Source organism: Aricia agestis, chromosome 21, assembly GCF_905147365.1.
Source record: "Aricia agestis chromosome 21, ilAriAges1.1, whole genome shotgun sequence".
NCBI classification, from domain to species: Eukaryota; Metazoa; Arthropoda; class Insecta; order Lepidoptera; family Lycaenidae; genus Aricia; species Aricia agestis.
In genome coordinates, this window is record NC_056426.1 from 5,381,411 (window position 1) to 5,400,000 (window position 18,590).

Consider the following 18,590-nt stretch of genomic DNA (forward strand, 5'->3'; position numbering starts at 1 on the left):
GTTCGTAGAGACTAGAGTCCACATCCTGAGGATACTCCGGTGTTGGGGCGAAACGCGTGTCGAGGTGTGTGTACAAAACAGTGAAGACGCATACTTAAGTGACCACTGGTTTATCGTGATAACTTTTTTAGCGTATAAAACGCACGAAGCTTCGCCACTTATTTATTATAGGTCTTTGCAGTTTGCACTTTGCGCCACATAAAACATTCGTGATTCGGGCGATAGACGCATGTGCGGCCGCAGCATAAAAATAATCTGTCAAGAATCAAGATCTCTTCTCTTATCTCTATGATTTTCCTTTGCCTGTCCCGACCGGGATGAATTAAAAAAAAATCTCTATGATTTTGTTGTCAACCGTGATTGGCGCTTGTTACTAGTGATGAGACTCGAATCGAAATTGAGTATTCGAATCCATTTGAATCACCACGAAAATAATTGAATCGTGATTTGAATCAACCTTTGATTCGAATAGACTGTTGATTCGAATCAAATCTTTAATTCGTATAGATTGTTGATTCAAATCAAATCCTTATTCGAATCACGATTTAAATCAATAATCATACAGAAATACATAACTACAACGAAATGAAGCTGTTCATTTATCATTCTGTATGTGTCTGCTACGCTTTCACGCATAAACCACTGAATCGTTTTCTATAGGAGTTAGTATAGACCTTTGGAAAGGACATAAGCTACTTCTTTTATTCCACTGCTGGGAACTATATCACGTGTAGCCTACGAGTGCGGAAAGCTAGCACCTTACGACCGTTTTCAATAACGTATCTACAGTTAAAGGTAGATAGCTATCCTCGATCAACAGTAAGCTTCTATCCATCTGTAATTTGCGTTTCACAATCAACGATAGGCCCAATGAGACAAAGAGAATATAATCACTACGTTTTAAGAGACCGCACTACCATAGAAACAGTTGAGCTCACGCACACATCGACAGTTAGACTGCAAACTAGTACCAACCTAGAGATTTCTGATCACCGACAAACAGTACTGCCAACCTTCAGACAGATCATAATTTGACAGTTCTAGTGATGTGGACTAGTAATTATGATTTATTATCGAATATCGATACTAGTGTTGGGCCTTTCTATTGATAATATCCTAGGGGTAGGTAGGGCCTCGGGGTTTTGTTTCTGGGTAAAAGTGAATGTTACACAGAAAGAAAATACTTAAACATGGATAATCAAACAAAAAAATCAAAAATCCATGTTTAAATATTTAATATAATATACCCGTGTAACATATTTAAAAAATACACAAGATACAAATTTAGTGGTCTTTATTTTGTTGTTGAGCTCTTTTAATTTTGTCCGCGACATCAATTTCGGATTTTGAGAACTCAGTATTAAATATTTTACAAGATTTTCTTATAAATAATTTGCTCAAAAATGTCAATAAATATTCATGAACAGAGTTAGAGTGAACACTGCACTTAAACCATTCCATATTGCAGTGGACACTTAATTGCAAGGTACAATATTGGGCAATATGAAGCTGATGTAGCTCAGGCAAAATTGTACTTTCATAAACATTTTTTGCTTCACTCACTAAAATACAAAGTTCTTTTTTTGGATAAGTAAGAGAAATTTTATCTTGCCACCATTCTTTTAATGATATAAATTTGTATAATGGCTCATTTAGATCTGGATTTTCTTCTTTAAGGAAATATTTGCAACTTTCACAATCAAATTTTTTAAGAACTCTTGCAGCTAAGTATCCACTAACATATACAATTGGTTGTTCCTCAAAATTGCAAAAAGAAATTTCGACATGTTCAATCTCGGGTTCTTCGGGCAGCGACAGCATAGGATAACAAACATCTGCCTCTTCTTTATCAGAATTCTCATTCAGACACGTAGCTTCAAGCATTAATTCAGACTCAGATTTTTTAGTTAATTCTGCATGAGATATAAACAGTTTGTTATAGTCAATTTCACAATTTGAGCCACGACTATGCGGCCCTGTTAATCCAGAAATCACACTGGATTTTAAAGCAGCATTAAAATGACTGCATGTTGGATTTCTGTTTGTTATGCTGTGCTGTCTAATATTCCCAAACAAATTTTCCAAGGAATCTTGGTTAAGTTGGCGTAAATTTAAATACTTGAAACTAGCTTTTCTGTGTAAAAAATTCCAAATATCTTTTAATGACTTTAAAGAAGTTTCTAAACCCTGGATGCAACGCACATTTCTCAAACGTATTTGAGAGTCTGACTTTAGAAATTTAATTGTATGAATATACTTTAAATAATAATTCCAAGATTCCTCGTGTTTTGTTTTTTTTGAAACATTTTCCCTGATCCCTTTTTTTACATCTTCTGGCGATTTTGGTCCATTTGTGCAATCAAAAAGTTTGTCCATTTCTTCAACAATGTAGGCAGTATCGTTGATCTCTTCTGAACGTGGGTCGCTCCATGCCATCATCTTCAAAACCGCGGCCATCGTGTTGCTTAATGCTTGAGCTGCAAATTTAACACGCATTTTAGTTTTATATGTAGGGTTCACAACTATTGATGTAATTTTCTTGAAATTCAAAAAATTCCTATTCCTCTCTTCTGCTTCTTGCAAATGGCACCATTTCGCCCTTTTCCCTTTGTACTCCATAATACCAGCTTGGAAAAAATTGTTCCTTATCGATTTAAATAGATGTGGAATATCAAAAATTATGAATACTTTTTGTTCATCAATAAGAAAATAGTTGGCTTCAGTACTCAGGCCATTAAATTTTCTTAATAAATTAATAGCACCAATATTAGTGGGGCCTTGGTCACAAACAGTCGAAAGAACATTGAATCCAGCCTCTTGTATGGCTCTCACAATATTTTTTATCAATACTGCTAACTTTTCACTTTCTATTGTTCCTTCAACAAAATAATGCGCTACCGGTTGTTTAAATTTCTGTTTCAGGCCTTGTATCATGAATACCAAGGCATGTCCTGCAATTTTGTTGTTTCTGCCCATACTTTCACCATTTCCCAGGTCAACAAATCCTTCAACCTTATCTAGTGATTCATTATAGATCAGTCGTTTCTTCAAGGCAATCTCATCAAACAATAAAACACAGTATTTTTCGTCATCTTCCATTTCTACAGATTTTTCTTTTAATATCTGTATAATCTTAGAATGAATGCCAGGTTCCATAGGGATTTCTTTTAAAAGCCTTTGAAGTGATCGTGTGCTTGGGAGTGGTAACATTTTTTGCAAATACCGGTATGCTTTAGGAGAACGCTTAAAAATAGACAGAGCGTAGGTTTTGTTTTGCGGTTGCCATCGTTTTCCGTGTGGGGCTTTTTTGTAATTTTTGACTGCATTTTCCACAATCGATTTAAGGATATCAGAGTCTAATTTATCCAAATTTAATAAGGACTTTGCCATTCTCCTTATCGTGATTTTTGATTCTTGTAGACGTTTTAATATTCTCCTTTCTCTTTTTGTTAAAGTTATTTCATCTGTAACAAAAAATACACATTCACAGATCAAGTACATGAAACTGTAGATGACGCCCGTTGCGCTCTCCGTTGCGCCAAAATTAGATTATCGCGCGGGAACCGTACATTTTTCCGGGATAAAAACTATAATATGTCCTTTCTCGGGACTCAGAGTATATTCATGCTAAAAAGCAAAATCGGTTCAGCGGTTTGAGCGTGAAGAGGTAACAGACAGACAGACACACTTTCACATTTACAATATTAGTATGGATGGACAATGCATTTTCCTTTCCCCTAGATTTTCTAATGAAAAAGAGGTTTGTCCTGTGAGTAATAAGAATGTTAATTTTAATTTGATACATACCATTTGTTCGACTTTTCCTTGATGTTTTATAGCCTTGCACCAGAATTTCTTCACCCCCCATCTGCATTGTGGTTCCTGGAATATATATGAATTTTCAAACAAAATCATTATAGTTATAATTTTTATAATAACAGTTATATGTTTTTTTTAACAAAAGATTCAAAACTTACCAGTCTTGCATTTTTTTGGTGATACAATGTTCTGAACCGAAATTTCATCGTTCGCCGTAGGATACATTTCTACTGAAATTATAGGTTAAAGGTTAATATAGGAATATGTTTGTTAATTCTTCTATAAATCATTTTTCTGTTCCACAAAATATAACTCTTCCAACAACTTTTGTTAGAAGAACTAATATTGTTGTGGTATTTCTGTTACTTTTTATTAATTAGGTACATAATTGCTTATTGTTTAAGCATTATGAGTCACACCCAGTAGGTAAGAATATAATTTAATTTTTCTGTTTGTGCATCTTTTTCTTTTTGGTTCCCTGGGTCCGGCTCATGACTGTTGCAGGCGTCGCCAGCATTATATTATAATGTCATTCGGTGTTTTATTATTTTACACCTCGTCGAGGTCAAATCCATAAGGATAGCGGATAAGGATAGGGATTAAAAATTCCCTTGCTGTACCTAGCAAAACAGACAGACCATTCCACAGGTACTTTTCTCACACATTTTCTTATATTATTAAAGTGTGGGGCAACAAAAAACAGAATTTTACCTTGAGTGGGTGTTAACCCATTCACCGCCAAGTGCTGCACATCTGAACAATACTGAGGTGCCACATACTTTCTTTTTTAAATTTTAATGTTACATTGCAAGGAAACACAAAAACAAACCAGCAGCAGCAAAGAAGCATTCGAAAAAAACGACAATGTTTTATCATTGACGGTGAACGGGCTGCAATGAAGTATAAATAGTAGTATTTCTTACCTCCTTTTTTTCTTTTATATGTCAAGTGTGTAGGAGTTTTCGAGGTTGAAGGTATTGGTACAAAATTATCAGTACCATATGTTTTATGGACATTAGTAAGCACTGGTCCACCTGAAAATTAAAATCATTTTTACTTAACTTTATGATAATTTCCACAGCTACTCCATAAAACAGAAAAATAAATTTAGCCAAGTGCGAGTCGGACTCGCGCACGAAGGGTTCCGTACCGTCGCGTCATAGATCAAAAATAGGCCAAAAATTGTTTTTTTTTGTATGGAAGTCCCCCTTAAATATTTATTTTATTTTTACTGTATTATTAATTGTTAAAGAACACATATAATTGAAGATTTTGTGAAAATTTCAAGTGTCTACATGTTACCATTACTGATTTCGAGCAAGAAAGGCAAAAAAAAAACACGTTTGTTGTATGGGCGCCCCCGTTAAATATTTATTTTATTTTATATTTTTTAGTATTTGTTGTTATAGCGGCAATTAAAGAAAAACATAATCTGTGAAAATTTCAGAAGTTTAGCTAAAGCGGTTATTGAGATACAGCCTGGAGAGACAGACAGACATCGAAGTCTCAGTAGTAATAGGGTCACGTTTTTACCCTTTGGGTGCGGAACACTAAAAAAAGAAATGTCTACCTTGATAAATATGTGCCTCTGTCTCATTTATTTCAGTGCTTGCTTCAATTGCCATATTCATGTTTATCTTTTCGGTAGTAGACATAAGTTTATCTGGAAAAAATGCATAAGGTTTAAGATGTTTACTATCCTACTAGAAATTAGAAAAAATCAAAAGTAGAAAAGTTTTTCTAACATCTGCCTAGGTTGACTGACTTCATACATAATAATCCATCAAGTGCGAGTTGAGCTCACGCACCAAGGGTTCCGTACTGTTATAGAGCAAAATAGGCCAAATATTTAGTTTTTTTTATGGGAGCCTCCCTTAAATGTATATTTTATTTTAATGTTATTATTAATTAACGTACACATATAATTCAGGCCTAAGTAAAAATTTCAGGTGCCTAACTGTTGCCATTACTTATATAGAGCAAAATAGCCAAAAAATCATGTCTGTTGTATGGGAGCTCCTCTTACATATTTTTTTTTATGAAATAAGGGGGCAAACGAGCAAACGGGTCACCTGATGGAAATCAACTTCCATCGCCCATGGACACTCGCAGCATCAGAAAAGCTGCAGGTGCGTTCCCGGCCTTAGGGAAGAGTAGGGATGGGAAGGGAAGGGAATAGGGGAGGATAGGGATGGGAATTGGGCCTCCGGTAAACTCACTCACTCGACGAAACACAGCGCAAGAGCTGTTTCACGCCGGTTTTCTGTGAGAACGTGGTATTTCTCCGGTCGAGCTGGCCCATTCGTGCCGAAGCATGGCTCTCCATCGTTATATTAATTTTATTTTGTTTTTAGGATTTGTTGTTACAGCAGCAACAGATATACAATCTGTGAAAATTTCAGAAGTCTAGCTATAGCGGTTCTTGAGATACAGCCTGGAGACAGAGAGATAGACTGACAGACAGACAACGAAGTCTTAGTAATAGGGTCCCGTTTTTACCCCTTGGGTACGGAATCCTAAAAATAAAAAAAAATACAATGGTCACTTACCTGTATGTTTTCCAGCAGGATTAATTTTATCATAATATGATTTAATATGCAAAGGAAACTCAGTAAAAAGGTCATCAGATAAAGGGGTTCTCATGAGACCTTCAGTTGGCACTGCACTGGCTAACAACCGGTTCCCTTTTGCATTAAAGCATTGACGGGTAAAGTGGGCACCACAGATAAACTTGAGCTGATGCAACTTTTCAATTGGCACATAAACTAAATCTTCAATGCCCGATGCTTTCACCCATAATCGACATTTGAAAGATTTATAATAATTTGTTTGTAGTCATTCAAAGCAGTCATCAGACTTAGTTCTTACAGGATTCAAAACAGTAGCCTATGTTACTGTTGGATAATATAGCATTCTTATGCTGGAAGAAGTTTTGGAATGGATCCAATAGTTTTAGTAGAGCCTTATTTGTCGAAAGGAATAAAATCTTTCCTCTATAATCTATATAAAGTAGCATAAGAGGTACAAGTTACAAGTTTTATATTATAATATATAATTGGATGGATTACTAATTAGACTTTGCTGATTTAAATACGTACTGATACAAGTAACACAATGAGTGCCAAAACCCTTAGTGCCGAATCACACCATCAACATCAATTGTCATATTATGATGCAAGAGTACAAAAGTTGTAAGACCCGATCAGGGTCAAGAGGAAATTTTGCAAGAAATATGCTCGATTTGGGGAGTCTACGTACTCCACAAATCGTACACTTCTTGCAGATGCGGCTTTCCATGTTAGTTGAAATATTTTCAGACGAAAATAATAAGTAGGTATCACTTTTCAAGGAGTCGGTGAAAATGTAATTAAACTCACGAAATCGGTGACACGCAACAAAACTTAACATAAAAGCACAAATTTAATGGCCAATTCACTTGATATTCAAGCAAAAATCAATTTTTTCAGATGTTTGTTTTATACAATTTTCAAACAACTTCAAAAAGTGAAAAAGTCATTGCAAAGCTGCCAACCTTCAGTAATCACAAAATCATAGATAACAAAATGTTAAGATTCTGTATGTTGGTAATGATTCGCATCTCAAACTTGAAGCCTTGCGGTTATTCAAATATAGACTTTATTTTAAAAGCGATAGAGTCGTGTTTTTAGTGACTGGCTTGGGGGTCAGGCTTTTTATATGGAAGTGTCGACCCACTGCAATGAGAGCTCGCGCTCTATAATCGCACTGAACATTACCATATACGGTACTAATCTTTCGCGGGGCGTTGCATTGACGTGATTCGAATCAGCTCGTGGAATCGAATCAGCTCGTGAATTCGAATCAGCTCGTGGATTCGAATCAACTCGACAATTCGAATCAATTTAAAAACTGACTCGAATCGAGATATAAATGTCATGATTGGAATCATTCGAATCTAATGTGATTCGAGTCCCATCACTACTTGTTACGTAGTTTAATATGACATTCTCTTTGATTTTGTTTTGTTTGACAAAGTTTTGTTTTTGTCAAAGAGAATATAATCACTACGTTTTTGTTGTGAAAATACATATTACGCGATCATCTCGTATTTTGAATAAAAATTAGATTTATTTTTGATTCAAATTATATTACCGAGAAATACAGAGAAAATATATTTGGTTATATTTTGAAAACTATTTCTACTTATATTGCAGAAACACCAATATAAAGGTGTAAATAATGGAGCCGGGAATAATAAGAAAACTAGATGAAGATGTTGTGAATCGTATAGCAGCTGGGGAAATAGTCCAGAGACCTGCAAATGCATTGAAAGAGCTGATTGAGAATAGGTAACAGCTACCAAAAGCTATAATCAATACATTGAGAAAGTATTTAAGTACTTATATCTATATGAATCAATTCTAATATTTTACATGTGATAGTCTGTCTGTCTGTCTGTATGTCACATCTTCATGCCCAAACCGCTGAACCGATTTTGCTGAAATTTAGTATGGAGGGAGGGAATCCCGGGAAAGGACAAACTATACTTTTTATCTCAGAAAATGTACAGTTCCAGCAATAAACAAATTTCGGCGCAATAGAGTTGCGCCTATCTTGTAGACAATTAGAGCAGCCTTTCCCAAAGTGGGCGATAACGCCTCCTTGTGGGCGCTGAATATCTGAAGGGTGTGGGACCCAGAAAAGAAGTGGGAGCGTTGTGTAGAGGCTTAGGGGGTGATTTATTTCATCTGGATGCATTTTAAACTGAAACAATGGGGGTGCTAAAACATAATTTCTTCTCAAAGTGGGCAAAGTGGGCAGTAGGGCACTTATTTTGTAAGTTTGGAAACCCCTGTAGAACCTTTTCTTATTAGCAACATACCTTACTCTTACCCTCAAACTAATTCTTTAACATGTTTTCCAGCTTAGATGCACATGCAACAAACATAATAATTACAGTCAAAGCAGGAGGATTAAAGTATTTACAGGTAAATATTAAAATCAAATTTTTGCGAGTAGATTTTAGAATTTTAATAAAATTTAAAACAACTTGATTTGTTATGTCCTAACTCCTATACTTCTATATCCATTCTTATTATTATCTTATGAATTCTAAAGTGTTAGTTTCCTTTTTACATGTTTAATCTGCAAAAGTATTTCTACACTTTGACCCCTATTTTTTAAATTAGAATTTTGCACAAACAGTATTGAACACAACATCCTGAACAAACACATTATGTACAAAATTAATATTTCTACATTTCAGATACAAGACAATGGAACGGGCATCAGATGTGACAACTTGGATATAGTCTGCGAGAGATTTACTACGTCTAAACTTAAAGAGTTTGAAGATTTACAAGCTATAAACACTTACGGGTTCCGAGGGGAAGCATTGGCCAGTATAAGTCATATAGCTCATCTGTCCATAATGACCAAAACTGCTGCAGACAAATGTGCTTATAAGTATGCTTGTTTAATGATAAAAGTTCACTTATTAGCTTATTGATACTATTATCACCTATTATTATAAATGTGTCTGTCGGTCTGTTACGGCCAAGCTGCTGAACTGATTTTGCTGATGTTTGGTATGGAGGTATTTTAAGTCCCAGGAAAGGACACAGGATGTTATGCAGAAATAATTGCACTGTGAAGTCGTGTCGCTCCGCTGTAGTTACGTTTTAATACCCGCAATTCAAGTATATTCCTAGTCTTCCAACGTAATAGTGGATCTTAAGACGGGACGGTACTAACTATACTACGCGGCAGCATGTGGCAGCGACATGACGCGACACTACACGCTTTGTGCCGCACAGCTTCGCTGTCTACAATTTCTCAAAAAGAATATATTTTGGCCGTGTTGTACATTTAACATTCAAAGGCACAGCAGAGTATTACTAGGTACTAGTCTACTTTAATTTATTCTAGTTATTTAACAAAATATACAAACTTAAGTATACAATATTACATTTTAAGACACAATTACCATAAAAATACAACTACTTAATAGATGAATAAACACTATGGTAAAAAATAACATCAGAAATCTGAGGCTAAAGGGGAAAGTACCAATTAGGCTGGCAGCATTACCTCGTTGTATGGCTAAACTAATTTGTTAGCCGAGGTAAGCATCAGCCCTTATTCTACTGTATAATTTTTTGTGTCGTACACATTTCTCTCTCTCTCTGTCATCTTTATAATATCCAATAATTATGTACATTGAATTAAGTCAACTCCTACAGCACAAGACCCTTAGTGTAGGGGTTGTGCACCTTATTGTTGTAACACCTGTATCTATCTTTTGTTTTGTATAATTTCCTTATTACATATTTACTGAGACAATAAACAATTTTTTTTTAATAATAATTAATTATAGGGTATCCTACGAAAACGGCAAGGTGAAAGGTCAAATCAAAGCCTGCGCCGGCAACACGGGCACACAGATCACAGTCGAGGACATATTCTACAACGTCGTAGCGAGGAAGAAAGCCCTGCGCAGTCCCAACGAGGAATACACACATATCATGGACGTGGTTGGAGGATACGCCATACACAACAGTAAAGTCGCATTCACACTAAAGAAGTTTGGTGAAAACACGGATATTAGGACGCCACTCAACTCAAGTACTGTCGAAAATGTGCGGATTGTAAGTTGTAAATATTTTAGCTAACTATCCAACTACTTGTATTGCTGTTTACTGATTAGTCATCTTTAATCATGGTTCAAGCATTTTCACCACAAATGTGTAAACTCGAGTCCCGGGAAAGGACATTATAGTTTTATTGCTGCAAAATGACAGCGTGATAGTTAAAATTTCGCGAGAAATTGTGGGCTACATCAAGTATTATTATAATGATAAAAGTTTGTGAGTATGGGTTGTGTAAGTTTAAACTACTAAAAGGTTTTTCACCATAGTAAAAGATTATACTCTTAGAATCTAGATTAACTACATTTTACATATTTTCAGGTACATGGCAACCAAATTGCTCGAGAGTTGCTCGAAATAGAGATTAAAGAACCAACACTGAAATTTGAACTCCATGGATACATCACCAATGTCAATTACTCGCATAAGAAGGGCATGATGCTACTGTTTATTAACCATAGAATGGTTGTCTCCACATGTAAGTATGAACATGAGAGCAAAACAATAATTATTAGCTATGACGTCAAAATTTAGGTTTTGAGAAGGTAAGTGACAATATTTGCTGAAGTCAGTATTCTTATATTATTTTCTCCTAAAAGTATTTTGCCCTTTTTATGCTATGTTATTTCATTTTGCACTAAGGGCCAACCCACGCGTACCACAACCACACCACGTCGTAACGACAAAATGCCGTCAAGCAGTGGTAATGTGTGAATGGTGTCGCTGCAGCTTTTTGTAGTTGGGTTGTGGTACCTGTTAAATTATTTTTTAATTGCAACATGGTGCCATAGATAACCTCGCACCTCGCCGGCCGTGCGGCGATTTCTTTGTTCTTTCAGCCAACTTTCAGCTATCACAAAATGGCTTCACAAATATCAATGGAAGCGATAGAAAAACTCGTTGGAAGAGAAAATTATCAATCTTGGAAGTTCGCTGTCAAAAATTATTTGGAACATGAAGAGTTATGGGAAGAAATTGAATCGAAGCCGGGTTACATTTCAGATGAAAAAAAAAAATACGAAAGCACGGTCATAAATCATTTTATTGATAGACCCAGTAAACTATGTCCATGTTCAGGAAGCGACTTCATAGACAAAATGCCGACGTGGTTGCGTTGTCGCCAGTGGTTGCGATGTGGTTACGTTACTTACGTACGTAAGTCAATGAAACGGGGGGGAAGAGTGCGGGCGGTGTGCGCGCACGCTCATTGCATCGACGCAACGTGGCTTTTTTTTTTATGAAATAAGGGGGCAAACGGGTCACCTGATGGAAAGCAACTTCCGTCGCCCATGGACACTCGCAGCATCAGAAGAGCTGCAGGTGCGTTGCCGTCCTTTTAAGAGGAAATAGGGTAATAGGGGAGGGTAGGGATGGGAAGGGAAGGGAATAGGGGAGGGTAGGGATGGGAAGGGAAGGGAATAGGGGAGGGTAGAGAAGGGAATAGGGTAGGGGATTGGGCCTCCGGTAAACTCACTCACTCGGCGAAACACAGCGCAAGCGCTGTTTCACGCCGGTTTTCTGTGAGAACGTGGTATTTCTCCGGTCGAGCCGGCCCATTCGTGCCGAAGCATGGCTCTCCCACGGTTTCGATGTGGTCGGTCAGTAGTTCGCTTGTGGTTGTGATGTGGTCGGTATCACACAAGCGGTCGACAACAACAGCAAAATGTAGTATGTGTGAATAGTCCAGTTCATTTACAATACGAAATATATACCCGACCACGTGGTGTGTGGTTGTGGGTGTCGTGTGGTTGTGGTACGTGTGGGTTGGCCATCTGAACAACATAATTTCAAGTATTATATTATAAAAGTGAAATTAAAACAGACAGTATAGCGCCATCTATTTCTTTTGAATGAAAACAAATAGTGCGTGAATGTATAGTTTCTTTCCTAATAAGTAAAGCGAAATTTATATTTCTAAAAGTTTTTGTGCATAAAATACAGGGAATTGACATAAAAAAATATAATACCACAATACTTAACTTAATTTTCAGCCATACGCAAAGCCGTGGATTCTGTCTACTCAACGTATTTGCCGAAAAATTCTCACTCTATTGTGTATCTCAGTATTGAATTAGGTGAGTACTTTGTAAATATAAAAGAGGTCCAATATCTACGAATAACTTCAATAGCTACCAATATCGTGTTACCATCTGATAGCCATTTCCCTATTGCTGTTCGCCTCACGCATATAGGTCTACCAGAATCTGATGGCAAAAAGTGAGAAAATAAATTGACTCTAGCAATACCGGGGTAATTGGAATAAAACATTTTGTTCCTTTTTTTTTTTCTTATTGCGGCTGATTCTGTGTGTTGAACATGCCAATATAAAAATGTATCCAATAATCAAGGATATTTTTTGAAAATCTGCTGTCAAAAATTGCCATCAGATTCTGATAGACCTATAGTTAATCAAAAGGCATGGTACTTACAGGACTTTAGAGAGTAAATGATTTGCCTGCAAATTAATGTTTTAGATCCCAAAAACGTTGATGTGAACGTGCACCCAACTAAACATGAAGTACAGTTTCTGTACGAGGAGCAGATCATAGACAAGATCAAGAGCTGCGTGGAGAGCAAGCTGTTGAGCTGCAACTCATCCAGGGTCATGTATACTCAGGTATATGATTGAAATAGAAATTCAGTTTCTGTAGATAGTGAAGTCTTGAAGATACTGTATACTTAACCGACAAAAGGAGGAGATTCTCAATTCGACTGTATTGTTTATGTTTGTTACCTCAGAACTTTTGACTGGGTGAACCGATTTTGGTGATTTTTTTTTAGTAAGGTTGATAGTTTTTTTTTATATCTAATCTAAATAGCCACCACAATCCATACTAATATTATAAATCCGAAAGTGTGCCTGTCTGTCTTCCTGTTTCCTCTTCACACCTAAACCGCAATACAGATTTTGCAGAAATTTGGTATGGAGATACTTTGAGGAAAGGACATAACTTTTATCCCGGAAAAATGTACGGTTCCCGCGCGATAAACGAATTTTGGCGCAACGGAGTTGCAGGCGTTATCTAGTGTTTAATTATGGATACAGTTTATAAATCATTGTGTTATAAATTTTACAGGCCAGGCTACCCGGTGCCTCTGCAGTTGAAGAAATTATCAAGAAAACAACGGACGGTGCGAAAGTATACGCCAAAGATCTAGTCAGAGTCAACGCTGATACTCAGAAGATCGATAAATTCTTCAGAGCGCAAACGAATCGAGAAAATACAGAAACTTCAATAAACGATGCAAAAATTGCTGTAGGAGTTGGAAAACTAAATGATAATGATAGTTTAGAAACGTTAGATGCAAGAAAAACTAATTCTAATGTAAATGATATAAATAAAGATTCTGAAGGCAAGAACGAAGTAAACAAAGAATATAATAGAAATATAGATTGTAATAACGATAAAACAGGCAATCAACCAATAAGTTTTACGAATGGAGAAGGACATTCACAAAATGGCAAAATAAATAAAGTACCAAACATAGAAATATCTAATAATATGGAACAAGTAGATATAGAAGAAAATGTAGTCCAAAGAATACCAAAATGGAGCAACGCAGTGGGAAATTCCAGTACATACATAGATCCAAAGCAGTCCTTTAAAACAAGAACCTTCGAATATGAAAGGATAGAAACTAAACTGACAAGCGTGAAACAGTTGAGAATGGAGATAGAGAGTCAATGCAACATGAATCTAAGAGAGATCCTCGCGAATCTCATATTCATAGCTTGTATAGACAGCTACAGATCTCTAGTGCAACATTCTACCAAATTATATTTGTGTGATACTAGAAGATTGACGTGAGTAATTTATTTATATTTTTTAACTTTAGCAGTGTTTTTCAACTTGCGGGTCGCAACCCCCTTGGGGGTTAAGGTTAGCCTGTGATTAACAGCTTAGAGGAATGACTTAAGAAAGGAACTTACTTCAGGATCCTAAATTCAAGATCCTTAATTAAGGATACTAAATTAAGCAACCTAAATCCAGGATCCTAAATTGAAAAACCCAAGATCAAGATCATAAATTCAGCATCCCTTAGGCTGCCGCACTATACTCGACTTAATGTGAAGGCAGCCTTAGGAACTGAACTTAGGATCCTGAGTTTAGGTTCCTAATCTTATTCAGGAAAAAAATTCAGGATCCAAAATTAATCCTGAATTTAGGATCCTGCATTTAGGTTTACTGAATATAGGATCCTGATTATAGGTTGCTTAATTTAGGATCCTAGGTTGAGGTAAAAAAATAAAGAAATATAATGTTTAACTTTTCATATTACAGCGAGGAACTGTTCTACGAGACGATACTGTATGACTTCCAAAACCTCGGGTTCATCAAACTGTCTAATGCTCTGCCGTTGGAGGAGCTGTTCGTGTTGGGGCTCAGCGCGGACGACGCCTGGGATTCCGAATTAGGTGTGTACGCGGCCTCATTCTTATTTTTATTCCTTTTTTAAAGGCCGGCAACGCACCTACAGCTCTTTTAATGTTGCGAGTGTCCATGGGCGGCTGTGTTGCTTTCCATCAAGTGACCCGTTTGCTTGTTTGCCTGCTTATTTTATAAAAAAAATCTTCCACTAGGTGACGCCTGCAACTCCGTTGATAAGTCCGGGATAAATAGTGTCCTACGTCCTTTCCCGAGACTCGAAATATCTGCATACCAAATTTTAAGAGCGCTCCTGACTCAAAAAATCAAACATCGTCCTTCTCTCTTCACACTCACGCCCGTCTTTCATATGCCAGGTGAAAAAGGACGGCGCAGAATCATCGCCAAGTTAGTTTTACTTGAATAAAAGACGAACTATAACGATTATGAAAAAAGTGTTTTGAGCAAATTTAGGTTTTATCAATGCCTTTAGATATATTAAAAAATATTAAAGAAAAGACAGCAAACTTCGAATATCCAAGCAAAAAGTGTCTAAAACAAGGTTTTTTATATAAAAGAAACTATCGAGCATTTTTTCAGTAATCGTGTTTTCATCTTGAGCATTTAATCTTCATGAACTGAAGTTACTTGTGTCGAAAAATCAGTTTTCTAGACCTTAGAGATTTTGAGATCTAGGTTCAAGTATGTAGTCAAGTTAGGTTAGTCTTAACAAAATCGGTTTAATATTAGTATGGAATGATCTAGAGCAGCTATACTCAACCTACGGCCCGCACGGAACTTTATCAGTGGTCTGCGTGAAGTTAAAGATTACTTTTTTTTGTCAGAACTCTGAAGTCATATCAGTCTACATAATTTTTAACTATTAACTTTTTAAGTTTTATTTAGACTGGGTGGCACCAGAGGTGTGATGGTTAAGGCAAATTTAACTTTAACTTTATCCTTAACTTTGCCCGGAAAAATTGACAGATGACAGCTGATCCAACAAGGTTATAAATGCACGTGGGCGGGGTCGCTGCTGGTAAAGGAGAACTGGCAAAAATGGCGCTTTTGTATGATGACAGCGTTAGTTCTTTTTTTCACCACATGCATTTAAAACTTTGTCGAGCTCTATGGTTATGGTTAAATATGGCGTCTTGATAGCGTCCATTTTTAACTTTAAACTTTATATTTTATGCCAAATTTTAAAGCTTATTTAGCCCTCCAATTACACAACTTTACCCATAAACTATTTATCATTGATAGATTTAAGGTTACGTCACTGCACAGATAAAGTACTGAGTTATTTAATACCGTAGAATAGATACAACAATTGAAAAAAAATCGAAACTTAACTAAAGATTTGACATTTTGCATTGTAATTAATTTTAAAGTTAGTTGGTGCAACCCAGTCTTACACAATTTTTTGTAATTTCTAATGAAATTATTACAAAAATACTTTTTTTTTATGAAATAAGGGGGCAAACGAGCAAACGGGTCACCTGATGGAAAGCAACTTCCGTCGCCCATGGACACTCGCAACATCAGAAGAGCTGCAGGTGCGTTGCCGGCCTTTTAAGAGGGAATAGGGTAATAAGGGAGGGTAGGGATGGGAAGGGAAGGGAATAGGGGAGGGTAAGGAAGGGAATAGGGGAGGGTAAGGAAGGGAATAGGGGAGGGTAAGGAAGGGAATAGGGCAGGGGATTGGGCCTCCGGTAAACTCACTCACTCGGCGAAACACAGCGCAAGCGCTGTTTCACGCCGGTTTTCTGTGAGAACGTGGTATTTCTCCGGTCGAGCCAGCCCATTCGTGCCGAAGCATGGCTCTCCTACGTCTAAAAATTACTTATTACTAATTAAGATTTAAATGTATCACTTAGGCCCTGTTTCACCATTTCCTGATAAGTATCGGATAGCCTATCTGGCACTTTATCAGGAAGTGGTGAAACAGGCCCTTATTCTTGTAAAACCGTAATTAAGAAATATTGATCTTGAAGACGATTTCTTAAAAAATGGTTACGCAAGTTTTTTTTTAATAACGAATGTTATTTTTCTCTTTTCTCCAGGCGATCGTCGCGAGTTAGGGGTCCAGATGGTCGGTATGCTCGTGTCGAAGCGGGACATGCTGCTAGAGTACTTCTCGCTGGAGATGAATGCGAAGGAACTTCTGGCTTTGCCCTTGCTACTGGGTTAGTGCACTCCTGCTCTTAGTATAGTGACCCAGTGACCATACCTGTATTAGAGACACCCTTTACTGAGACCACTGTAAAGTTATGGTGTAGGTATAGACGGGTTTAAAAATGTTGCCCATCACAATATTATAGGTTATAAGTTGTTATCTATATTTATAGTCTGTCAAGAAAGTGAAGAAATTAAAAAACCAGCCAAGTGCGAGTTGGACTCGCCCATGAAGGGTTCCGCAGCAGCAATAAGGTTTATTTTGATGAAATTAAAAGGTTTTTGATTTATTTTTATGTTTCAATTGATTTAATGAAAGTTAAATTAAGGTTTACCATTTACGACGTATAAAAAAAACTTCTGGTTAGATTTCGTTCAAACCAATTTTCGTTGGTAGTTTTTATAGTAATGTACATCATATATTTTTTTTAGATTTATCATGCCTCTACTTTAGAAGTTAGAGGGGGGGGGGGGCACACATTTTTACCACTTTAGAAAAGTCTCTCTCGCAAACTATGAAGGTTAGAAGAAAATGATATTAGAAACCTCAATATGATTTTTCAAGACCTATACATAGATACCCCACACACAGTTTAGATGAAAAAAAATTTTTTTTGTTTCAGTTGTACCTGGGGGACCCCTAAAAATTTTAATATTTTTTCCATTGTTGTATCAAAATCTTAATGCGGTTTACTACATCTACTTACCAAGTTTTAATAGTATAGCTTTTATAGTTTCGGAGAAAAGTGGCTGTGACATACGGACGGACAGACAGACAGACATGACGAATCTATAAGGGTTCCGTTTTTGCCATTTGACTACGGAACCCTAAAAAGTAGCAACATCGTAGTGTTATCCCTTTCAAATCAATCTAAGAAAAAAGGGATGACACGATGTTGCCACTTTTAAATTTCTTCACTTTTTTGACAGATAATATCTCAAAATAAATTAACCGCCTAAAAATATTTATACGATGGATTCGCTATACAATGATTTGTTCAATACACGTTCGAAAACGAAACATTGTATAGCTTATTTTTTTGCGCAACTTTATTTATTAGCTGGGTAGTCTATAAAGTCGCTGCGTAGACAAAAAACTCGTCACTTACGCATGTAAAATTTTTGAATTTCCTCTATCCTGGACTTTAGCAACAAAGTATTAAATCATCTTGTATTTAACATCACAGATGGTCATACGCCATACATGGGAGCGCTACCAACCTACCTCGTCCGTCTAGTCACCGAAGTCAACTGGGAGTCGGAGAAGGAATGCTTCGACACGTTCAGTCGACAGACGGCTATATTTTACTCACAGGTAAACCCTGACTCGTCTACAAGCTCTTCGGAACAATGGACTCAGGAGCATATAATATTTCCGGCGATTAGAAAGAATTTCCTACCGACGACACAGTTTACAACCAATGGAACGATACTACAAGTAGCAAGCCTGGGTGATTTGTATAAAGTGTTTGAACGGTGCTAAGTTTTGTTATATTTTTGTTAAGTAGAAAATAAATGTTTTTTAATTCGTTAAAATTAGTTTTAATCACAAAACTAGGTGTTTAATTCCGTTTTGACTGATTAATAGAATAGCTATATGTAA

The 18,590-nt window shown here is 36.5% G+C and overlaps 1 protein-coding gene across 1 annotated transcript; it reads left to right on the forward strand.

Moving 5' to 3' along the window:
* The first annotated feature begins 7,999 nt into the window (after window positions 1–7,999).
* LOC121737702 (DNA mismatch repair protein Mlh1) lies at window positions 8,000–18,515 on the forward strand. Its single transcript, XM_042129383.1, has 11 exons — window positions 8,000–8,147; window positions 8,723–8,786; window positions 9,065–9,264; window positions 10,175–10,445; window positions 10,767–10,923; window positions 12,437–12,520; window positions 12,920–13,062; window positions 13,523–14,250; window positions 14,729–14,862; window positions 16,876–16,998; window positions 18,175–18,515. The coding sequence occupies exons 1-11, from the start codon at window positions 8,038–8,040 to the stop codon at window positions 18,468–18,470; spliced, it is 2,310 nt and encodes a 769-aa protein (XP_041985317.1). The 5' UTR covers window positions 8,000–8,037; the 3' UTR covers window positions 18,471–18,515.
* Window positions 18,516–18,590: the final 75 nt, after the last annotated feature.

Excerpts from the sequence above, each read along its gene's own strand:
- LOC121737702 (XM_042129383.1), top strand. The coding sequence starts at position 8,038 with ATGGAGCCGGGAATAATAAGAAAACTAGATGAAGATGTTGTGAATCGT. Across the intron at positions 12,521-12,919 it reads GTATCTCAGTATTGAATTAG|ATCCCAAAAACGTTGATGTG; the intron begins GTGAGTACTTTG and ends TTAATGTTTTAG. Across the intron at positions 14,863-16,875 it reads CGCCTGGGATTCCGAATTAG|GCGATCGTCGCGAGTTAGGG; the intron begins GTGTGTACGCGG and ends TCTTTTCTCCAG.